Below are 23,713 nucleotides of genomic sequence, written 5' to 3'. Positions count from 1 at the left end.
CCTCTTTGGAGGCACCCAGCTGGAGCTGCTCTGCATGTCAGATAAATATGCCACTTATTTACTCGGTGGATTGATTGGCGACTTGTCTTCTTTGAGCAGGAACCGAGGGCTAAGCCCTGTTGAGAGTGGCATAATTCCTGGCAGGCGGCATAATTCCCTCAACAAAGCCCAAGGCCACCTCCCAGCTGGGCAGTGGTGAGGCTGAGGACAGGGCCAGAAGTGGATCTGGAGCTACATGTGGATGATGCAGAAGACTCCAGCCAGGTGATCCCACATAAGTGCGCAACAGCTGCCACAGGAGAGGGACTGACGGGAGGAGCCTGCCCCGAGCAGCCCTGACTGCCCACCCCAGCCGCCTCTGAGCGGCAGAGCCATGGGTTTCTGCCTCTTCATCCCCATCCACTTGACTTACCTGCTGTGGAGGAGATAAGGGGTGGGCAGCTAGCCCTACGGGGCAGTCCTGGGCTGGAGAGCACTGCAGGAACTTCAGCCCAGGGGGCTGGAGTTTTCCAGGCAGTTCCTTGGGAAGGATGAAGTTTTCCAGCACCGGAGGGGTGGGCACACTGCCCCTCGTGATCTGGGGGCTCCCTGTCCACCCTGTTGGCCTCAGCCTGCAGCAGACAAGGCACCCAGCAGCCCCAACCAGGGAACACTCTTTGTGCTGCCCCAAATGACCCTCTTGTCCTCCATGTATGTGGCTGCACGACCAGGCTCGCTCCTCCGCTTGCTGTGCACGCAAGTAAAACCGGTTTGCACAGAGGGCACTGGCTTTGTCCCAGGGCTGAAGTTCCTTATGGTGGCTCCAGAGCGAGGGCAGTGGTGCGCGCGCAGGCGTGCGTGTGTGCGTGTGTAGTGAGAGGGGCTGGATGCTGCACACCAGCACAGGGAAGAAGGCCTGGCCCTGCCTCAAAATACACTCGGATCTATGAAAAAGGAGGGTTTCTAGTGTCCCTCTGCTCTCCCCAGTAGGGAGTTTTGCTGCAAGACTCAAAAGAGCTTCTGGGATCAGAGGGGTTCTTTTTGGCAGCATCGGGTGTGTGAAATCTGAGTCAGGATTGAACATCCCTGAGTCTGCCACCAGCAAACCCCCCGAGGCGAGCAGCCCTGACCACTGCCTGTCCCACAAAGATCTCCTGGGAGGGTGGGCCCTGGCTCACATCCCTCTCCCATCACTTCCTCGCAGTCACTAGGACACGTCTCTTCCACAGGCGTCCGCTGGTCCTGGCTGGCGGACTATCTGAGCGACGCGTGTTCTCACCTGTACGAGAACTTCCCACAGGCACTCCCGTACGTCCTCCCTGGCACCCTGGTGCTCCTCTGCTGCCTCACGTACGTGTGTGGTGGTCCCTTCCTCTGGGGCAGGTTTGCTCCTCTGGGTCCTGCTCTCTGGGTCATAGCTCCGGAATCCCCACTGTCATGAGCAAGACATGGCAGCGAGGAGGTGCACCTCTGGCCACCTCTGGAAGATGCAGCAGGAGAAGATTCTCCAGGGAGGATGCTGACCAAAAGCTAGTCCCCAGTCTACGAGGCCACAGTTAAAAGTAAGTTTAAAAAAAAAGCAGACAGGGCCCCAGAGCACAAAGCTCACATCAGAACTTTCCCCAAGTTTCCAGATCAGGGCGTCTGCTCAAGAAGTAAGCTTTCTGGCTCCATTTGTGTACAAAGTTGATGCATTCCCGGTGACACGGTCTGAATTCCCCTGTGGGATGTGTTACGGGCAGACCCCCAGCACCTTTCCCGCCTCTGAGCACCCGCCTTGTGAGGGGCAGGGCTGGGCTGCCTTGCCGCAGCAGAGCTCTCCCCTCGGTCCCTGCCCAGGCTATGCTGCTGGGGCTCTTTCCTCCCGGCAGCATTACAGCAGCTGTCGGAGCCGGTCGCATCAACGCCTGCAGCTCCCACACCTCCTCTTCCCCACGTCTCACAGCACTCCGGGCTTTCTGATAGCCCAGTCAGTCAGGAGCAGTTTTATTCCCACAGGGCAGGAGAAAATTGCTGTCAGAGCAAGATGGATTTTCTTTCTTTTCTTTTTCTCCTCCTCTTACTCCCCTGCTTTCTTGTTTCCTTTCTCTAGGGATTTATGGTCGTCTTTTTTCTTGTATTTCTTAGGGTAAATTTAGACCGAGGCAACCTGGGGAACTCGTCGAGCAGCAGCGTGGGAGTCCGGTGCAAGGAAACCTCAAAACCTGCAGGATCCCAGGGATGGCGTGAAAAATCCTTTCAGTGATTATCTTCAAGAAGATTCCACCAGAATTAATTTCCCATGCCCAAATAAAGCGCAGACTTCACCTGTGCTCTGGCATCAGTAAGACTCACAGCAAGAGTACAAAAAGTTTGACAACAGCCCTTCCCACCACACACAGCTCTTGAATGCAGGTGTCTGCCATCCCACCCATAGCCATGCAAGTCACAGATGCACAAGGAGGTGGAAAACCCAGAACGGCACAAGGAGAAGACAGCAGTCTCTGCCACAGCACAGAGAAAGCCCTCCTTCTTCTCCCCTCAGAGGCACTCTGGCGCACAGCACACCCCGCTCTGCGCAGCAGTGTGGCCCAGGGATGACTGTTGGCTTATGAGAGCCAAGTATGTACCAGTGGTGCTTGGGAGAGGTGCTCCTGGTGTCATTGCTGGGCCTCTGCCCTGGCTGTGAGGGGACAAAGCCTTTCTCAGATCCAGCCTCCTGCCCTGGTTTTGGCAACCATGCGAGCGGGTGCAGCCAGTCCACCCCAGCAGGGTCCCATCTGCGTCCAGGCTTGTCAGCACCCTCCCTGGCGTGTGCAGGCTAACAGCTCTGCTAGTGCTTGGCCACGTCCAGGGGCTGGCACGGGCCAGGGGCCGCTCCCAGCAGAGACGTGACGGGGACACTGTTTCACGGGGGAAAAGACCCCACGCGGGCAGCGAGGCGAGGCTCTGACTGGCAGCTGGCGGTGCTGATGTGCCGCCTGTGCGGCGACGCTGTGCCCCATCCCTGCCACTTCTGGGACCACCCGCCACCGCCGACCGCTCGGCAGCTGCCCGCAGCAAGCGGCAGGGGCCCAACGAGGCCGCACCACCCGTGCGCCGGCGCGGGGCCGGCCCCGGCCCGCCCCCGGCCGCCTGGCTCCGCCCGGCGCCGCGAGGCCTGGCCGCCCGCAGGCCTCCGCTCGCTGCCACACGGGCGGAGCGTGGGGCTAGCCCGCGCCGCTGCTGGAGCCGGGGCGCTCTGCTGGAACCAGCGGAACCGGCTGCAGCTGCTGGCGGCGGATCGGCGGCGGGATGACCCTCAAGTCGGGGCGCAGCGCCAGCGCCGGCAGCATGCGGACAGCGCTCTCCGACCTCTACCTGGAGCACCTCCTGCAGAACCGGGCCAAGCCCGAGGTGAGCGGCGGCTGGAGGGCAGCGCCGCCCTCCAGCCCCGATCCGCCCCCGCGGCGGCCCCGGCACCCCCAAGGAGAGTGCGCCTGTGCCCCCCCGGCCCCCTTCCCCGCCAAGGCCGGGCAGGGAGCCCCGGAGTGCCCCCCCTTCCGCGCGGGCCCTTAGCCCAGCCCCCTGCCCCCAGCTCTGGCCCGGCACAGAGCCCCCGGGGTCCACCTCCGTCCCGCCCCTCCCGCACACGCAGCGGGGAGCAGGGCCCCTAAGGCAGAGACCTTACGGCGGGAAGGAGGTGGGCGTCCAGGTACGTGCCCTGTGTGCGCCACTGCCGGTCCCCAACACCCCAGGAGCAGGGCTTCTCGCTGGGGAACGGGAGGCGCTTTGGGGGAATGGCCAGCCAGCGTGGCCGGCACAGCATGTCCGGGCAGGGAAGAAGGAGGTGGGTGCAGGGGAGGAAGGCTTCAGCATCCTGCCACGGAGGAGCCTGTGCTTGTTTTGCTGCAAAGTTGTAGCTGGTCTGAACTGGAACTGCCTGTCACATGAGCTGATTCAGCTGCTGAGCAATCTCCAGGTCCACAGCATGGGCTAGAGGGGAGGTTGTGGTGGTGGGTCTCAGCCCCAGAGAAGGAGGATGCAATCAGCCCTTCCCACACCTACCCCGGGGCAGGGAGTGAGCTGGGGGGGCACATGCATCTCACCTCCAGTGAAAGGAGAGCAGGCTGCACTAGCCGTCTCGGTTCTGCTGGGAGGGCTCCTTCCCCAGCTGGTATCATTTGGGGTAGCTTGGGTGCAGTCGGGAACAGGTCAACAGTTCCTGGTGCTAAGCAGCTGGTGCTTTTCTGCCAGCAGAGCTTTTCAACTTTGAACAGGAGTCCCTGACGAAGCCATGGCATAACATGCCTGGGCTGAGGTTTCCAGGTTTCCTTGCAGCTGTGGGGAGCCTCTGAGAGCAGGGAGGAAATTTCCCTGAAGTGCTGTCCTTGGCCCATCCACCACACAAAAGAGGCTTGTCAGATCTGTCCCACACCAGTCTGTGTGCTTTTTATGGCTCAAGCCTGGTAGAGTGCTTTAAAAAAAAAGAAAAAAGCTTTTAAAGCAAAGTGCTTGGATCAGGCAGCTGCTGTGAGAAGCTCTCCCATCCCTCTGCCTGCAGGATCCAGGCAGAGGACCTGCCTGACCGCAGGCAGAGCAGGGATAAATTGCCAGTGGCAGCAGGGCATGGAAAATCCAGGAGCTGGCCTACAGCTCCCTGGCATTACGGTATATTTATTCCACTAGGGATAAAGAGAGAGATGACGAACCGGGATCTGCCTGGGGCCTTTTAAGAGGAGCTCTGCAGAGCTGGCACCCAACTGGTGTTACATGTCCTGAGCTTGCCAGTTGCTCATGCGCTCGTCTCTGTGTCACGTGCATGCAGAGACAGTGCTGGCCCAGGGTGGCTCTGGACCCCTCTGTGGGACAGTAGGGACATTGCCCAGCAGCAGCTTTTGGGAGGGGTGCTGGGTCCAGCTGGCTGCTCCTTGGCTGGAGTCAAACAGGGTGGCCGGGAGGTTCTCTTCCCCATTTCCTCTGGCAGAGCCACGTGCTGGAAATGCTGTCCTGCGTTCCTCCCACGGTGGCAGGGCACACAAACCCTCGGCAAATGGAAGCTGTGTCATTGCTAGAAAACAAGCCAAAGTGGAGTAAGCCACTTGCTGTCTTCCCTTGAGCCCCACCACATGCCTGCATATCTTCTACTTATCTCCCAAGTTGCAAATACAGATTTACCAGAGAGGTGTGGGCTTTATTCCCAGCTGTGTACCTGGTTGGCAGGGTGACCTTGGGCATGTCGTCTTATCAGCCATGACTCAGTTCCCCAGCTGTAAAATAGGCAGCAAATGTGACCTTTGAGAGTCCGGTGGAGAAAAGGAGGGTACTTCTGGAGAGAGCTGAGCCTAAGGGTGCAGAGGGGACACTGTGCTTCCCTGTGGGCAGCAGATCCCAGCATCCAACTGGTGCCAGCTCCAGAGTAGACTGAGGCCACAGTCCCCAGGGACGAAATCCTGAAATGACTGCAGGCAAAACTAGTGGTTGAAAGCCGAGCAAAACTTTTGGGCTTTACCAAAATGAAGTGGGGAGGGCTGGTTCCAACTTTTTCATCTCAAATGCATTTTGCAGTGTTCCAGTCTGTAACAGCTGCAGGGAAAAAGCCATTTTGAAGTGCTTATTCTGGAAGGTGGGGATGGAGCAGTTGGGCAACTCCTCAAGATTTCTTCTGTGAGTGTTGTGGTTTTACTGACTCTCCCTTGGAGGTGACCGGTTTCACAAACACATCTGGAAGGCTGCATCAGCCTTTCCTGGTGGGAAGATGGTGCCTCAGCAAAACTGACTGTGCTCCCTTGAAAATCTGGCCCTTCTCCATTGCAGCACTCCATGATCTGGAGTCAGTGCGAGGGCATGCAGAGACAGTGGCATCTTCTGGCCTCCACGACTGCTTATATTTCTATTTCTCAGTTCCCCTTCCCACTGCGACTTGTTGGTGTTGCTGGGCCTTTTCCCAGTGTCAGCAATGTAATCCTGTTTGGTTTAAATGTTTGTTTGTTTTAAAAAAATGGATCATGTTGCTGGAAGGGGTCTTGGGTGAGGTTGCTCCTGCAGTTGTGCTGGCAGACCTGAGAAGGCAGTAGCCCGTGGCAGAAAGCAGGGATGAATTATTTCTAAATGTGCATATGGCTGTTGCTCCCCAGCCTGCTGGAGCAGCCCAAAAGCAGCTCCCAAGCTCAATTTTTTTTTTTGCTAGTTTGCTCTTTTTACACATTGTTGTGCTTTATAAGCTGTACTGAGACCATGATGGACACATCTGCCAGACAGTGAGGTTGGAGCACTAGAGGGCCAGAGGAGATGTTGCTGGGCCAGGACATCTCTGCACCAAGCAGTGCCCCAGCCTCCCTGCACACACCTACAGTGATTATAATGTGAGGGGTGATGATTCCTGGAGGGAGCTGGGATTTTGTTGCTCACTGTGGGCAGCGGAGCATGTCTCCCTGCCAGCTGAGAGGGCAATCCTGGCGGATCCCAGCTCCAGGGTTCCCTCCTGCCTCGGAGCTGCTGTACTTTGGAGGCCTGCTTTGCAAAGCCAGCATCATCTGACCTTTCTCCATGGGCTCACCAGGGAGCCCTGCTCTTCCAAGGCTACCTGATACTGAAGTCTCTTGATTAGAGCAACAAGGAGAGCCCAGGAGCCAAACCACTGAACGTGCCCTTTGCACTACGGTGCTGCTTTCCCCAAGTGCTGCTTCAGCCTCCTGCAAACAAGCTGCCCAGTTAATGTTTGATTTGCCCAGTGACGTGCAGCACAGCAGCAGGAGCAACCCTGGCAGATAACGCTGACCTGCCAGGGGACAGGATGCCAAGCCCTGGGGTCCTCACCGGGGATTAATCCACACTCACCAAGTTCCCTGGTGGCAAACACTGCCCGGGGAGCTGGTGCCCTTCCCTCTGCCCCAGGATACAGGGCAGGCAGCAGTCTGGGGTCTTGAGCAAAATGCAAGCAGGGGGCTGGGGTGCACCTCTTTGACCCATGGAACTGGTGTCTCTGCACATTGCCACCTGGAGCAGGATTTGTGTGTGAGGATTTGTACCCTCACCAGCCCACTGCAAGGTACCTGTAGGGTTCGGCCCTGCCCAGAACACAGCAGCCCTATTGCACAGCTCAGCCCCCCAGACTCCTCATCCCATGTCTGCCCCAAGGCTGGCTCCAGTGGTGACCAAGCCCAGGGCTGTGCAGAACTGGCAGTGGCTGGTGGCCACGGAGCTGGCTGTTAGCAGCACTCGCAGATGTTTCCTGTGGAGCAGCACATAAGTAGCAGTGTCTGGCCTGCTGCCAGCATGCCTCAAAAGGCTCTTGAGGTCACAAGCTACACCAGGCCAAGCCGGCCAAGAGCATGGCGGCTGCCAGGAGAGTGCAGGGTAGGCAGTCCTGTCGGCCGGCGCACATGCATGGAGCATGAGAGCCATGCACATCTCCTGTCTCTGGCTTCTGGATGCCCAACACTGGGGCTGGAATCTGCCACCCTGTGGGTCCTGGTCCTCCTCATGAGCTGGGCGCTTTCCCATCCCCATCCACTGGCTGCCCAGTGCAGTCAGCAAAAGCCCCAGAGGGAGTTGCCAGAGGACCCTGCTGGGTTCAGAGCTGCCATCAAGTGCTGGTGGCCATCTCCAGGCACAGCAGAGATTCTCTGGTGACAAGGCTTGTTCTCTGGGAGTCACTAGGGTGACACTGGTGCTGCGTCAGCATTGAGGGCTGGGTGTTTTCTCCAGCTCTCAGCAAAAAGCAAAGGTCAGGGCTGGGAGGCTCAGCTAGTGGGGATGGTGGGGACAGTGGGGATGGAAACTTCCAGCACCTGGAGCAGACTGTGCTGTGTCCTGGGTCACTGGACTCTGCTGAGCCTAGAGGTTTGAAGCTGGAGATTGCATGGTGTAACACTTTCCCAAGGCATGACCAGGATAAGTGTGATCTGTGCTGACTCAGCCACCACATGGGCACTTTGGCCTTGGACAGGGCTGGAGAAGTTCCTCATCCTCTTCCACCTCCCACCCGCTCGGCAGAGCCGGAACAGCCGGCAGAGCACCGAGAGCCAGCTCTAGGCACCCGCACTGCTGGATCTGTCCCTCTGCCCTGTGAATGGCATGGTAGCAGCGTGCCCTGCTGGGGCTGGCAAGTCAGGCTGGGGGGCTGCGAGTTGCTCTTCCTTCCACCCATGAGTCCTGGGTGCTGCTCTGGGCTGGGATTCAGCTTCCTCCTTCACATTTAAGCCATCGGCAGCCGGAGCCCACGCAGTTGCCTTTTTCCTCCGAGGAGGAGGTTGGTTGGCTCTCTTAAAAGTAGTTGGCTTAAAAATAGATCGCACATCTTCCCTGTTGCTGCAGCATGGGCACACACCTCCCTGCACCCTTCCTGCCCCAGCCGGGCCCCGCCAGCACCTTTTCGTTGAGGCTGCAACAGTGCCCATGCCTCGATCCTGATCTGTCCCTCTCTGCCAGCGCCTCTCCCACTGGCCTGGCTAGTCCTGGCTCTGTTGGCCCTGCCTTCAGCTCCCTGCCTGCTTTGAGCCATTGTGCAGGGCTGGACCGCTGTCTCAGCCCGGCAGCACTCCAGCACATCCCTACCAAAGGTAATGTTGTTGTGCTTTAGTTCTGTGCTGCACTCCACCAGCAAATGCTCTTCACCCCAGTTGCACCTGCACAAACCTCCCCATGGCCTGGCTGGATCTTGCCGCTTGGTGGCATGGGGCTGCACCCTCCTCCACACTGGGTCGGGTGCCTGTGGTGGGTGAGAGCAAGCTGGGGTGGCAGGTCAGGCTGCCACTTCCCCAGCCACTGGCACGGAACCCTGGAGCCCGGCAGTCAGTCAGGTGTTGGCAAGTCGGCATGCAGTGGGGAGAGGTTTTGGCTCTGTCTGGCTGGGCATGGTGTGCCGTGTTGCTGATGCAGGACTAAAGCCAGCGAGGACCTTGCTGGGTGTCCCCACAGGTTTGCTGGCTGTGGCTCCCAACCCAGGTGTTGCTGGGAGTTAGGGTGCAAGCTGCGAACTGGGCAGCAAACTGGGCAGCAAAGCTGGGAGCCTGGTGTAGAGTGGGGCAGCCAGGAGGGTTTGCCATGCCTCGCAGGCTGGTGTGGGGATTTGAGCATGCTGACAAGGTGGGCAGGAGCTGCAGATCAAAGCTGGCCTGGGTTTTGCTAGGCCAGCACTGATTTGGGAGAGGCTCAAGGGAAGTCCACTGGAGTTGGCACCAAACCGGCACATCTGCAAGCTGTGCAGAGACATTGCCCAGCGTGCCCGAGGTGTTGAATGGGACTGCGCCAGGCTTTCTCAGACTGGGAGGTGGCAGCTCACTTTGCAGTGTCCCTGCTGTATGACAGGGTGGGTTTGGAGGTCTCTGCCTGGGACCCCATGCACCCTCCGCCTGCCCTAGTGCCAGCACCTGCTGGAGATTAAGAACAGAGGTTTCCCCGTAGCTGAAAGCCCTTGCTTGGCCTCCCAGTACTGGCCAGCATGAACTGGCCTGGAGCTGGGATCTGTGGAGGGGAATGGGGAGTTTCTGGCTGGTTTGGGAGCACATTGCCTTCAGTGCCTGGATGTGGACATGGCTCTGCACTGTGTCGGTTGCCCATTGACGTAGATGAAGAAAGGTTGAACTTGCACACTGAGCAAGAGCAGAGCCTGGCCCCAGTTCTCAGGACTGAGTCCCAAACTGCTCCGTTCACTTGGTGAAGCTGTCCTTGGCTTTATGCTCTGCAGCAAGCCAGCTGTGGGTCAAGCGCTGCTGCGACACAGGAGTAGTGTTTGGGACTTGTTGCTGCAGAAGATGATCAGCTGTGGACTCTTTTGGCTTCTGCTACCTGTAGCTTTTCCAAAGTTGTCTTACCTCCTGTGTTTCCCAGGCTGGAAAACTGCAGATCAAGCCCACATACACATCTTCAAGGGTGAAACTCTTTTGCTCTTTTTATTTTCTTGCTCTTACTGTCCTCTCTTCCACCCCATGGGTCTCTCCTCCCTCTGTGCCCCACCTGCACCCCAGGCACCCTAACACGGTGGAGTAGCTCAGCCCCAAAGCGGGGAGCCAGCACTCCCAGGCCCCATTCAGGTAGAGCCCCTAAACCCTGGTCTTTGTTTTGCCCCGACAGGCCATCACTCAGTCCCTGAACACCATGACTGAGGACATTTATACCAATGGCTCAGCGACTCTGGGCAGCCCCTCCCACAGCAACGGCCGCGAGGTGCGGAAGATACGCCTCATCCAGTTCGAGAAGGCCACGGAGGAGCCCATGGTGAGAACTGGCAAGATCCCAAAGCCTGGTGGCACCCAAGGGGGTGGAGGGGCAGGTAGATCTATGCCAGTGGGCTGGCCTATAGTTGGAGCAGGAGATTGCTGGAGACCTTGGCCACAGGAAGAAGGTGCTGGATCCTGCCTCCTGTCTGGGGACCTGGAGCGAGCCCCATCAAAGAGTGGTGACGCTTGTGCCAAGAGGAACTGCAGCAGGCTGAGCTGGCCAAGCAGGGGACTTCCCCCCAGCCACTGGACAGCCCACCATGGACATGGGCCTGGAGAGGACTTTGCTCAGAGCGCAGGAGCTCTCCCCTCCAGCAAGCAGTCATGGATTTTCCTGTCTTCCAGGGAATCACGCTGAAGCTCAACGACAAGCAGAGCTGCATGGTGGCCAGGATCTTCCACGGGGGCATGATTCACAGACAAGGTAACAAGGCCCTCATAGAAGCAGTGTATGGGGTGCACGTCTGCAGCTCATTTCTTTCTGTGCAGAGATGAGGCAGCCCCCCAGCACTGCTGGCTTTCCCCTGTGATGTGGACATCTGTGTCTGTTCCTCCACTAGGAATGTCAGGAACTCAGGACTCGCTGATCTTGCTGCATGGTTGTCATGTTACTATACTGGAGGCTTTAGGGAGAAATGAAGGGTTGGAGGAAGGGCTCTTCCAAAAAGGAACTGGAGACTGTCTGTCTCTGTCTCGTGATGGGGTCACTGTAACAAGAGATGGATCATACCCCAGAGACTGCAGGGAAAGCTCTTCCAATTCCTAAAGTGCACAGGTGGGACAGGCTTGCTGTGAATTGGCTCTGCAGACCAAAAGAAGATGCCAAAAGAAATGAATAGGTGCTATTTTCTGGTTTGGGGTCCTGCCAAGGGGGCATGGAAATTAGATGTTCTGTTCTTAGAAGAGGCCCCTTTTCCAGCCTTGGATCTAAGTGGGAAGTCTGAGCTTACCCCTGGCAAAATAACCCAGGAGCCATTCCAATAATGCTACTGGAGCCTGATTTATAACAGTATATCTGAGGCTGTAATCTGGCTGGGTATATAAACTGAAAACACACAAAGTCAAGAATGCTTGTGTTAAGGGCCCTGTAAGGAGGCTGTCATTTGGCTTCAGGTGAGGTACTTGGGGTTGTACCTGAAACAGGTGCTTTGACTAGTCTAAAGTGCTGAAGGACACACGGTGGAAAGCAACCTGATGATCTTCAGACTGGATGAAGTGTGTGTATTGGGTGGAGTGGGAAGAATTCATTCCCCTTGTGCTTTGGTCCCATGTGCTTAGGACGTGTGGCTCTGCAAGCATTGCCCAGGCAAACACCACAGTGTCCTGGCCACAGCTTGCCCAGGAGGTTGGGAGGCTGGTGGAGCTGTGTAGTTTGGGTTTGGTGAGCAGCTCTTGTTCAGTCCTGCATTTTCATGTTTCTCCCATTGCTGGCAGGCTCCCTTCATGTGGGTGATGAAATCATAGAAATCAATGGGCAGAGTGTGAGCAACCACTCAGTTGACCAGCTGCAGAAGATGCTGGTAGGTATTTGTGTTTGGCAGGGCTGTTCCCCAGGAAGGACCCATTTGGCCTGCAGATGTGCATGCTGGCTGAACATTCACCCCCCTCCTAGATACCAGACCCAACACACAGCTGCCTGCAGCAGTGTGATGTGGCAGGAGAAAGGGCCGCTGTGCTGTAATACGGCCAAATGCCAGGTCTATGTACACAGCCTTGGTGGTCTGTGCTTGCTGCTTGTTTCTGTCCTCCTGAGACCAGCAGCGAAGGCTGTTGGCTGGGTCCCTGACATATGCTTGATGGGTGTGGGGCTTGGAAACCACCTCTGCTTGCCAAGGCTGGTGTGCAACTCCAGCCCAGGGGCCAGCTGCTCTTGCAGACCTGAGCTGCTCCTGCAGGTCATCTTGGTGCCATTTTCCTGCTGCTGAGGTCATGGTGATCCTGCCAGGCCCTTGCTAGAAAGAGCTTTAGACAGAGTCTCAGACCTGCCTTGGGTTCTCACACTAAGGTCATTCTGGTCCATGCCCAGCATGTGGGACCTGGCTGGAGGGAGGTGGTGGTGGTGCTAAGGACACCCACCAGCAGCCTCAACAGGAGGCCTGGCCCTGCTGCAGTGCCATGGTCCTCTCTTGCTTGGTGGCAGGACGTCCCTGCTCCAGACAGCAGGACCAAGGAGGAGCTTGTCTTTATCTGTTTCCTGAGAAGGGCAGTTGGCCCAGGAGGCCCCTCGAAGCCTCCAAATGTGGTTGTCCCCACAGGATCGTGTAGGTCTTGTGAAGCACGTGGGGCAACAGTGCATCTGGCCTGTGGCAGGCAAGGGAGTGCTGTGCCTCTAATGTCACCAGGAGGGCAGGAGCGAGAAGCCAGCATGGAGAGGACAGATGGAGGGGACCTGGCAGAACCAGCCTCTCCTCCCAGGCTCCTCACTGGGGCAGCCAGGCCGGAGACGATACAGATCTCCATGTTTGTTCCAGTGATGTTTAGCAGTGCCCACAGCCAGTCCCTTGTGGGGGTGTTGGTGTACCCCCATGGGGATGGGACAAGCATGGCAAAGCTATGCTGCCACAGCTCTTAGCTCAGCCCCAGCAGAGCTATTTCTGGCCAGGCTGTGGTGTCCCCAAGCATCACAGCATGGTTGGGAGCATCCAGGATGCTTGCCTTTGCAGGTCCTGGCACTCAGCAGCTCCCTACACAGGTTGCTGCTGTCAGGCTGCCTCCAGGCATCACCTCCTCCAACTCTTCTTTCTCCCCTTTGTTCACTAGAAAGAAACCAAGGGGATGGTCTCAATAAAAGTCATTCCCAACCAACAAAGCCGCCTCCCTGCTCTCCAGGTAAGTGCAGCCTCCAGACCTGTGGGCTGTGCTGGGACATGGTTGTGGGGCCGGGTGGGGCCAGAGCAAACCATGAGGGACCAGCGCTGGGGAGAGACCTGTGCTGAGCCAGGGGAAAGGACAAGGGGATGGCTGCCCAGTCACCTTGCCTGAGCTGCTGGAGGATGAAGGGACCTGTCCTGTGCTTACATCACTGCAAACGAGCAGATTTTGGCCCCGTGTGGATGTATTTACCCAATGTGTATGTAGGAACGTGCGCCTGGGATGCCTGAGCCACAGTGGTACGTGTGCAGTGTTTGGTGATGGGACAGCAGCGGCATGTGCACACCAGGAAGCGTGAGAGAGTTTCCTGCCACCTTCAGAGCCATGGCCATTAGAACCACATCCCCGTTACGGGGCCACAGCAGCACCTCCAGGTGCAGCACCAGGCTCTCACTGCTCCCCGCCATCATTGATGACCAGTGCATCAGCCACAAGGAGGGTGACATAGGTCCGGATGCTGCCAGCATGCTTGTGACCAGCAAGTGGGAGGAAGGAAGTGGTGAGGGAGAGGAAGGCAGCTCCTTGCACCTGCTGCCACTGCCAGGGTGGGGGTGATGTGCTGTGGCAGGGGGTGACACCTGCCTGGCTTTGCCTTTGAAGTCCTGCTGTGGCCAAAATACTCAGGATAGTGGGGAGGGCTAGCTCCTCTGCCAAGACTTAAGTGCATGGTGGCTGGGATGCTGTCCTATCTCTGGGTGCAGGAACCAACTCAGTGCTGTGGATAGGCAGGAGTGGGAGGGTAGCTCAGAGACAGAGGGTGGGGGTGGATGGCGCTGGGCTGGGGGAGTCCATGTCACCCTCCTTCCTTTACCCAGAGAAGCTGAAGTCTCTGAACATGGTGGCAAGTGAAAACTGTCTCTGATTCTTGCTCAGCCCATGCTGTCCCCATTCCAGCTCAACCAGCCTTGCACATTTGTTTATTAAACAGTGGCCCATGTCTGCCCTTCCCTGCTGTCCATCTGCTCTCCCGGGCCTGACCCAGCCAGCTCCAATTGGCCAGGCCAGCTCAGTGCCGGAGGGGAAAAGTTACCTCAGAAAAAGAACATAGTTGCTGGCTTGCCCAAGGCTGGCTGTGGGCTCAGGGAAGGATACAAGGTCAAACTCCTTCCCAGCAACAGTTGTCCTTCCTCTTCCTGTCTCCAGGGCCGTGGTGCTGTCTGCTCCCCAGAAACACAACTCACAGGCTGCCCATGTCTCTGCTTGTTGCAGTCCACTGCCGAGAATGGACTTGATTTTGTTTAAACTCCTGGATCCGCATGATCACCATCATTTCAGAGCCTGGCAGGCAGGATGGTGCAGATCCTGGCATCACGATGACCCCCTGCGCTGGCTTGCCCCACAGCCTGGCAGCCAGCCATTTTAAGGCCAACTGAGTGTCCCTTGGGGCAGGTCTGCTTGGGAGGATCTTAATGAGGAGAAGCACTGAGCACTCGGGGCTCTCAAGGTCACCTCCAACATGTTCCCAGGCACAAACTGCAGCCTTTTGACTTTAAAGACCAGGGCTTCTCATGCTGGAGCCTGCTCAGTGCCTGGGCTTCTAGCCCCAGAGAGGTGGCTGGCAGCAGGCAAGCAAATAAATAGCTTGCATTTGGAGCTGGCCCTTTGCACCACCCACCTTTGGGTGGTGCCTGGAGCTGTCTAATGCTAATTCATAATTGGTGTAAGGGAAGGTCTTTCCAAAAGTGACGTAGCTATGTCTGGTTGGGGGTATCAGGGCCGAGAAGCGGGAGCAGAGGCCTCCAGGCAGACGCCTGGGCAGTGCTTGCTGTATGACCCTTGTGTGTTTGTGTTGATGACCAGCTTCCTGGTGCCAGAGAGTGCTTTCAAAGCAAGCATCAGTCCTCATACTGAAAGGAGATTCCACTCTTGTCTTCCATTGTGAGAGATCTCATGTCACAGTTTGATCCATTTGCTCTGTTTTTCTGGCAGTGAGAGAGAACCACGTTTGTTCACAGACCTGCTGGCCCTGTGCCTCCAGCAGCATTGCTGAAGGAGGACATGCTGTGGGAAATTGTTTTGATGTGGAACAATGACAGCATGGTATACCCTACCCAGGGAGCATGATTTTCCAGGCCCTGCCTATCACATCTGAGGACAGGACATAGGCATCAGCCCACATGAATCCTTTTGTCCGCTCGCTACATGCTGTGTTTCTGGGATAAATAACTTGATGGGGTTGTACGTGGGGAAAGCCTGCATTAGAACAAGAATGAGGCTGATTCTGATGGTGCTGCTTCCCCTGTAGAAGGATCTCCTGCTGATGGCACGACTGCTGGGCAGCCCTTCAGACACGCTGCTGGCTCAGAGCCCAGCACCCTCCTGAGTGATCACAGAAGTCTCAAACAACAGGAACTGCCCATGACTTGTGGGAGAGCCTGCAGGACTTTGCACCATGACTGGGGGCTCCCAGCAGCCTCAGGCCCACAGGACAAAAAACCCCAGGAGGGTAGCAAATGCAATGTGAGGTTTGTGCTTAGCCACAGCCTTACTTTGTTCCCTAAACCCTGCCTTTCACTCCCCATCCTCCATATCCTGCCTTGGCTTTTCCCCCATCCTAGTCCTGACCTGGTCCTGATCTTGCCAGTAGCACTGGCCAGAGACAAATTGCAGCTGCATCAGCATTTTAGATGAGAAACTGTTCATCCAGGCACTGAGAGCAAGCAGTAGTGCAGAAAGTGCTGGGTGCACATGTGTGGTCTGCCCTCCTCCTGGGGATAGGTGACTCTTATCCATCCTGTTGCTCTCTGATGGTCTGTTCTTCCTGAACAGGCTTCCTGGAAAACAAGGTCTGTGTGTGAAAGCCACATGCTGTTTCTTTCCTGACCTTGCAAAGATGTTTGGGGGGCAGCAAGAGCCCAGAGGCGCCCAGCTGCCTGCTGGCTTCAGGCCTTGAGGCCAGGGGGAGGCAGCAGGGTGGGCTGCCCCAGTGGGAGCAGGTGCTGTAGACTCCCTCCAAAAAGCTGAGTGAGCAGAAGGGAGAGGGAAAGGCCGCTCTGTCATGCTTTCCTGGTTCCCAGCACTTCCCCAGCCCCAGGAGGGTGGCACAGTGGCCTGGGAAGCAGCAGCAGCTCCTTTCCAGTTGCAGCTGTGATGAACATAACATTGCAAGAGTAGTTGATGCTGAAGAGGCCAGACACAGGCAGGGATGGACATGACACTGCAGCCTTGGCTCCCCAAAGGCCCCGTGCCACTCAGGGGAGTGTCTGCTGCTGGGGAGAGGCCAAGGTACAGCTGAGATGTGGCCTTTCCTGGGGTCCCCAGGACATGGGATTGCAGGGTGCACTGTTGTGATGGCTCCTCTCTGCTCATCCCATTGCAGACCCCAATTGCTGTGCACCCTGTTGGTCCAGGTAGTGGGACTCATCTCTGGCTGGCTCAGCTCACCAGCACTGTGCAGCACGGGGCGGGGGGGCTACATGTCAGGGTTCGAGCACCAGCTGTGGGGCATGCAGGCGTGCCTCGAGGCAGCAGCCGTTTCACTGGCTCCCAATAGGGCCAAGATGTTGTCCTCCTCCCTCCCTCACCCACCAGCACATCTCACTGCAGCTCCATGCCCAAGAGCTTCCCCCAAGGCTTTGTGCATCTCCTTTCTCCCCACCTAGCCTTGTGAGGCCTGGAAAGCAGCAGGGACTGGGGTCCCTCCTGGAGCAGGGACCTTGTGCCTGGAGCCAGCTCTGCAATCACTGCCAGGGGATGCAATGTGGGGTCAGCAGCTAGACACAACCAAGTTTAGCCACCCTGCATGGCCATGCTGACTCCAGCCTGCTCTCTTGTTTGCAGATGTTCATGAGGGCACAGTTTGACTACGACCCCAAAAAAGACAACCTAATCCCCTGCAAGGAAGCAGGGCTGAAGTTTCAGACCGGCGATGTGATTCAAATCATAAACAAGGATGACAGCAACTGGTGGCAGGGCCGGGTGGAGGGGTCCTGCACCGAGTCGGCAGGACTCATCCCTTCTCCGGAGCTGCAGGAGTGGTAGGTCCCTGGATTTGGCCAAAAGGGCTGGATCTGGGAGTGGAGGCGGGAACAGTGACCATGTGCTACCAGGAGTGTGACTGTTTTGGGTAACGCCAGCGTTACTGTTAGGAAAAGGAGGCAAACGTCCCCTTCATCTGCCACAGAGTGAGCCTTTACCTGTCCCAGCAGCCACCCTGCTCCTCTCGCCCTTGCATGTCTGAGGGACAATCCCACTGCTCCCCCAGATCTTGGGGTAACAGCTGGACCATGGTGGTGTCCTCCTCTCTCGGCAGGCGTGTGGCGAGCATCACCCAATCCAGTCAGAGTGAATCCCCAAGCTGTAGCCCATTTGGGAAGAAGAAGAAGTGCAAAGATAAATACCTGGCCAAGCACAGCTCAAGTAAGTGTGAGCAGGGCAATGGGCTCCATCCCCAGCCCTGGCCATCACTCCTGCCTCTGGGCAGAGGCAGGTCTGTCCTCCATGGGAGTCAGACGAAACGGCCCACCTGTGTTGGCAGTGGGTCCTCTGGAAGATACCCCACAGCTGTCAGCTTTTTTGAGTCCCTTCTCCAAAGTCCTCATACCCCTCAGGTGGCCACGTGTAGTGCACAAGGCTGGGGCCAGCTCATGCAGGAGCCAGGCACTGAGCTCCTATACTCTCCTGCAGTGACAAGCCCTGGCACTCCTGGCCCCGAGCTCCTTGGGACGTCAGGCTCCCAGGCCTCAAACCTTGCAAGCTGCTGCATGCAGGGCAGGTGGTGGCCTTGCTGCTGCTCAGCAATGAGGGAGCAGCCTGAACTGCTCCCCACAGCTGCCAAGCTGTGTCCCTGGTGGGGCAGGGAGCCTGCCCCTCAGTCACCCATGCAAACACCTCATGCTAAGCATGCCCTGGGCCAGCAAACATAGGTGCCTGAGGACATCCTGGCTCCTAGCCCAGCCTGCAGCTCCAACCAGCAACAAACATGGCCATAAATCAGGAAGATAAAGAAAGCTCTGCCAGCAACAAGCTCCCTGCAGCATCCTGCCCCATGTCCTACTGTCCTGAGCAGAATTACTGAGCAAGAGCAGCCCTGGCTTCTCCTTCAGCAGCTGCTGGTCCAGGACTCCAGCACCCCCTCTGCACCTCACATGCTGCTTGCTGCTGCCCTTTTCCCCAAAGCAGCCAAACAGGGACAAGCTCCCAGCCCAGTCCTGATCAGTCCCTCCATTATGCCCAAGGACCTGCCTGTGGTCCAACATGTATGCAGTCCCGCTGCTGTGGCCAAGCCAGCTCTGACCACTTGCTGTCTTGTTTCTCCTCCACCCCAGTTTTTGACCAGCTGGATGTGGTTTCATATGAGGAGGTGGTGAGGCTGCCTGCCTTCAAGAGGAAGACTCTGGTGCTTATCGGTAGGTCCTGCCCCAGGCATCCTCCATAGCGCAGGGGCTGTGTGTGGTGGGTCCCCGGGGGGAACAAGGACTGGACAGGGGCTAGAGCAGTGCTGCCCTCCAAAACCTAGTAAGCTCTGGGGAGTATTTCTTCCGCCTGCAGCAGTCACCAAGCAGGCTGACCTCCTCCATGCAGCATTGTGCATAGTCTGGCCACCTGCACTGTGATGCTGAGGTAGAGTTAATTCAGGAGTTTCCAGCTCCTAAGTATTTTTATGGATAATTTTATTAAAAGCAGCTGTGGTCTGCACAGCTGCACCAAAGCAAGCACTCCCAAGCTGTGGGTGCTGGGCACTTGTCAGTGGATGCCACTGGCATAGGCAGCCCATGTGGCCCAGCTGTGGTGGCCACTCAGCAGGCACAGGTCCTGTCTCCAGCTGGGGCTGGAGGCGAGTACACCCAGGGCAGGGAGAGCCTCTGCGAGGGCTGGAAGACACCATGGACCAGCTCAGAAAGCAGATCCTGGGCAAGGCCCCAGGAGCTCTGCACCTTTCCTCAGATGCAAAGCTGCAGAGGGGCCCCAGCATCTCCTGCAAGGCTTCTCTGAGCCCAGCTCCAGCATCCATCCCTCCTTCTCTGCAGGGGCCAGTGGTGTGGGCCGTAGCCACATCAAGAACGCTCTGCTCAGCAACAACCCAGAGAAGTTCATGTACCCACCCCCATGTAAGTACCCAGCCAGGGTGAAGGGCACAGCACAGGACACGTTTCCTCTCACCTCCTTGAGCTGGGACCTCCTGACAGGAGATGGGGAGATGTTCCTCCAGCACCACCAAGCCCCTGATGTCAGAGGCCACCACAGAGGGCACTGTAGGACCTCCCTGCCTGCTGTCCCATGGGCTGAACCTACCCACAGATGGCTGCAGGGCTGCTACCGCACACACTGCAGAGACACCTCACTCTGCATATCCCAGTGGCTCTCCTCAGGCTGGCCAAGTTCCCTACTTGTCCTAAGCAGGAAGGAGGTGAAAGGGGACTAGTACAGCCTAGTCCTGAGGTACACAGGTCCTCCGTGCCGTAGCCCCATGCTCAGAAAGGGGAGGCAAGACACCCAGGTCACCCAGAACAGAGGCTGTCCACTCTGCTCTGTTCCCCAGTCCTTTTGGGGGCCAGCACTCACCATCTCCCTCCCTCCCCAGACACCACACGCCCCCAGAAGAAGAATGAGGTGGATGGGAAGGACTACTACTTTGTGTCTACTGAGGAGATGACCCGGGACATCTCGGCCAACGAGTTCCTGGAGTTTGGAAGCTACCAGGGAAACATGTTTGGCACCAAGTTTGAAACAGTGCACAAGATCCACCAGCAGGACAAAGTCGCTATTTTGGACATTGAACCCCAGGTAGTAAGCAGGGGAAGGGGTGGGCAGGATGGGGGCTGCCACAGATTGAGCTACCTGTGTGCTGGCTGTAACTGTCCCTGCCTTCCCTGTTGCACTGCCCACCGGCCCTTCCCAAAGGAAAAAGCCAGGGAGTGCTGGAGTGCCACTTCCATTCCCAAGATACAAGAGCAGTGAGGGTATTCCAACGTCACAGCAAGACCAGGGCCAGGCTGCCGTGGGGGTGCAGGGCCAGCACAGGCCCCACACAGGGACCCTTTCCCCCTCTCCAACACCAAGCATCTGGGTGCTGCTTTGCAAAGAGACAGTTGTGTCCAGTAGCCAGCCCAGAGCGGGGCTGGTGATGCCCTAATGTTCTGCTCCATGAGATGCAGGGGAAGCCATGCTGGAACTCCTGCTCCAGCTTTGCCGAACTGTCTCCACATCACCCAACTACACACAGGCTCAGGAGTCCACCCAGAGAGCCCACGGACCCAGACTAAGGGTGGCCCCTTTAGCCCACCACTGCATCAAGTGCACCATCGCATCCTGGCTGGGGGGGCAGCATGGGGTAGTGGGGGACAGCAGCCAGCCAGCTGCACTTGCTCCCACCCTGAGGAATGGCCACATTCTGACTACACCCCTCTCTCCACAGACCCTGAAGATCATCCGCACGGCTGAGCTCTCCCCATTCATAGTCTTCATTGCCCCAACAGAGAAGGCAGAGCAGGTGGGTGGCAGGGCACCAAGGCTGTCTCCCTCTGGCCAGGCTTGCCTGCCCGTGGCAGGGGGGGCAGGGAGCCTGCTGCAGCAGCCCAGGACTCTCTCCCTGCTTCACATCAGCTTCTTCCTGTCTGCATTGATTTTTGTGGTCCAGGAGAGCACAGCAACTTCCTCAGCCCAGACCTGAGAAACACGAATTGGCGATTCCTGCAGCTGTAAACTCTCTCCCAGATTGACACTGCCCAGCAACCATCATCCCTGCAGCACAATCAGCTGCTAACATGTAGTAGGGAGCACAGCACAGCCCAGCCCAGCCCCCAGGGCCATTTCCAGCTGCAGCAGTGCTGCAGAGCAGGAACATTTATCCTGCCATCAGCAATGCAAATGGGACACACAAACAGCAGCTCCTTTCATTCTTTGCCTTAAGATGCTCATCCCTCCAAAATTAGGATGACAGCAGCACTGATGACACAGTTAACTCACACAGCGCCAAGCACCACAAGGCTGGCAGCCACACACTGCTATTTCCTGGGAAGCCCCCCAACACAGGGAGCAGTGCTGCCTACCCTGCCCTGCTGCAGCCTGCAACCCCTGATGGCTAACCTCCACAGGGAGACGGGAAGCAAAGGGGAAGCAGGGAAACCCATAGAGCTGTGCTTCTCCTGGACTCATGGCCAGCCACCTCCTCCAACCTATTAATTTGGGGTTCACAAAGCTTAAGATACAGATATTTATGCAGCCTTCAGAGCAAACACTGCACAGGCATTTAGAGCCACGTTAACCTGCAGAGGATTGTAAACCCAGATGCAGCAGGCTGGGGAGGGGGGGAAGGGGGGCCAGTGTCAGGGCAGAAAGGGCAGTTAGGCAGCCTGCTACCCCCACCTCCATACCCCATCACCCACCACTGCCTCCAGACAGAGGAATTAAGTCCTGCCGCAGTGGGCAGGGCCAGCTCTGCTGGTGCAAGCACTATATATAGCTAGCTGCCGCAGCTCAGGGAACTGCTTACTAGAAGGCATGGAGCAGAGCCAAAATGTGACCCAGCAGAGCTCACATGACCCAGGCAAACTGCTTATTGCTCTCCCCTCTCCACCCCCAAGAGCTGCCAGGCAAGACACACCAGAGCTGCAGTGAGAACAGCACCCCAAGCTCATGCCCCATCCCACCCCCAGCACTGAAGCATGGAGCCACCTGCGTTTCAAGCTCTGTTAGGGAGCTATGTGAAAATCGGTCTGGACTTTGCTGTTGAGGGCACAGCTGCCCACAGGGACACACTCCCAGGATGCCCCTGCTAGATGGGGAGCTGCGCAGGACAGCAAAATTGGCAGGAGGGAGCAAGCAGCTTACTTTTACTATGAAGAAATTTAACTCTATCCCAGCCCAAACCAGTAGAGAGGCTGGTACAGCACTCCCAGCAGGGAGAGACCATCATGCAGGGATCCTACCTTGAAACCAGCCTTAGGCCTTGAGCTGTCTATACTGCATAGTGTAGTAAAGAGCAGCCTGCTGCTCAGTGAACATTCTCCTCCCAGGGAGCTGCCACAAAGCATTTTGAAGATAAATACGAGACCAAGCAGGTCTGGCCTCACTTAGCAGGTAACCGGATGCTCCCAGCATTGCATGAAAGTCCAGCAAAACCCCCAGACACACACTCCCAAAGATCACACAACAGCTCCTAGCTTGTCAGACAAACTGCAGGGATGGGCTGTGCTCTGATAGTTAGCAGCCACTTGAGTTGGTTTTGGTGGTGGGAGGGAATTTGCCTGTTGGGGTGGGCTGTGAAATTACCCTCCTCCCCAGCCTCCTGAGCACTCTCTCCCATTTCTTGCAGTCAGAGGCTTTGCAGCAGCTCCGGAAGGATTCAGAGAGCATCCGGAGCCGGTATGCACACTACTTTGACCTCTCACTGGTCAACAACGGGGTGGAAGAAAGCCTCCAGCTGCTGCAGGAAGCCTTTGAGCAGGCCTGCAGCTCTCCACAGTGGGTGCCTGTCTCCTGGGTCTACTGAGAAGGCATCTGACCCCAGCTGCTTCCCATCAACCATCCTGCAGCCATGGGGAGAAACCTTCTCTTTAGCTTCCACACACAACCCAGCACAACTCCCCTCCTCTGCTGCTCCACAGACATGGTCTCAATTGGTTGACACACATGGACACACAGAGTCTCCGGATCCCCTCTCCCAGGGGAATGCAGGTCAGGGGCTGCCCAGGAGATGGCCACCTCCCTCGGCACTGCAATGCAGCACTAAGTGGCTACAGCAGAGCCCAGGGCACCCCGTTAGCTCAGGGGATGGCTCCCCACCTCACCAGGCAAGGGAAAGCACAGTCCTGCTGTAGTACCCGGCCAATCTTCTCTGCATCAGTCCCAAGGGAAGTGGTAGAGCAAGGCCTTTCCAGGCAGATGTCCCCTGCTATCATGGGAGTGCACACTGTGCCACAAACACCTTGAAAGCCTGGCTGGTGTCTGCAAGGCTTCAAGGATGCCCACGGCTTAGGAGGTTTTGCACAGACCATGCCAGAGCTCCTACATCCAAGGGTTTCCCCTCACAAATGGGGAAGAGCAGAAAAAGGCAAGCATGGATTTCACAAAGGTGGCATTCTCCGTGCCATGCCCAGGCAGGTCTCACCCTGCGTTCTGACCTTGGGAGTTCCGATTCACCCTATGCAACTGTAGTTGTAAAAACTCACTGTATTTAAATTCTCACTGTCCAGCTTGGATTGTTATTGCCTAGCCAGAGAAAACTCGGCAGCAGCTGAGAAGTCCCACAGATAAACCCCAGAGGAACAGTTCAATGGGTAAACTGGATCCAGCTACAATTATCTGTTGCATGCAGTAGAAACAGTGTCTCTACAAAGATCATCCAAGCATGCTTTCCAGAGTCTAGGGTGTCTCACACATTGTATGCAAACATAAAAGCCACCCACACAAAGGGGTTCTTTCTTCTGCAGGAGCGTACTGACACATAAGCCCCACCATGACCATGTCCCAGAAAGCACCACCATGCCTCCCGGGCAAACTGTAGCCATCATTTAGGTGAAAATCTCATTTGTGTTCAGCAGTCAGCTAGGGGAAAGGGGAACGGGGTTAAGAAGTCTTGTGCAATTTTTTAAGGATGCCAAAAATAAAATCTGTTGATGTGCAATAGGGACCTTCGTTCTGATCCACTACAGGGAAACAAAGAGCAGCAATAAACATGTGCTGAAACATTGCTGTGACTGGTGTTTTGCCTCTTAAGCTGAGCACTTGCTCACAGCTGA

The 23,713-nt window shown here is 56.9% G+C and overlaps 1 protein-coding gene across 3 annotated transcripts; it reads left to right on the top strand.

The window, feature by feature from the left end:
• Positions 1 to 3,107: 3,107 nt before the first annotated feature.
• MPP1 (MAGUK p55 scaffold protein 1) lies at positions 3,108 to 23,664 on the top strand. 3 transcript variants are annotated; one of them, XM_069811241.1, is made up of 12 exons: positions 3,111 to 3,354; positions 10,015 to 10,158; positions 10,506 to 10,584; positions 11,595 to 11,680; positions 12,921 to 12,989; positions 16,812 to 17,008; positions 17,284 to 17,390; positions 18,299 to 18,379; positions 19,001 to 19,081; positions 19,555 to 19,757; positions 20,389 to 20,463; positions 22,288 to 23,664. In XM_069811241.1, exons 1-12 carry the CDS (start codon positions 3,253 to 3,255, stop codon positions 22,462 to 22,464), a joined length of 1,401 nt encoding a protein of 466 aa, XP_069667342.1. In that variant the 5' UTR covers positions 3,111 to 3,252; the 3' UTR covers positions 22,465 to 23,664. The 3 variants fall into 3 exon arrangements, with proteins under 3 accessions (XP_069667344.1, XP_069667343.1, XP_069667342.1); XM_069811243.1 differs by lacking the exon at positions 19,001 to 19,081 and having other exon boundaries at positions 3,108 to 3,354; XM_069811242.1 differs by lacking the exon at positions 12,921 to 12,989 and having other exon boundaries at positions 3,109 to 3,354.
• The last annotated feature ends 49 nt before the right edge of the window (positions 23,665 to 23,713 follow it).

The sequence above is a fragment of the Haliaeetus albicilla genome, chromosome 23 (genome assembly GCF_947461875.1).
Source record: "Haliaeetus albicilla chromosome 23, bHalAlb1.1, whole genome shotgun sequence".
Lineage (NCBI taxonomy): Eukaryota > Metazoa > Chordata > Aves > Accipitriformes > Accipitridae > Haliaeetus > Haliaeetus albicilla.
The sequence above is the reverse complement of the archived record's forward strand: the minus strand, read 5'-3'. Positions and strand labels throughout refer to the sequence as shown.

What these genes read in the sequence shown, in the direction of transcription:
- MPP1 (XM_069811241.1), top strand. Translation starts at nt 3,253, where the DNA reads ATGACCCTCAAGTCGGGGCGCAGCGCCAGCGCCGGCAGCATGCGGACA. An exon ending in TCTCCGGAGCTGCAGGAGTG is followed by an intron (nt 17,009 to 17,283) that starts GTAGGTCCCTGG and finishes CTCTCTCGGCAG; the next exon opens with GCGTGTGGCGAGCATCACCC. An exon ending in GTTCATGTACCCACCCCCAT is followed by an intron (nt 19,082 to 19,554) that starts GTAAGTACCCAG and finishes CTCCCTCCCCAG; the next exon opens with ACACCACACGCCCCCAGAAG.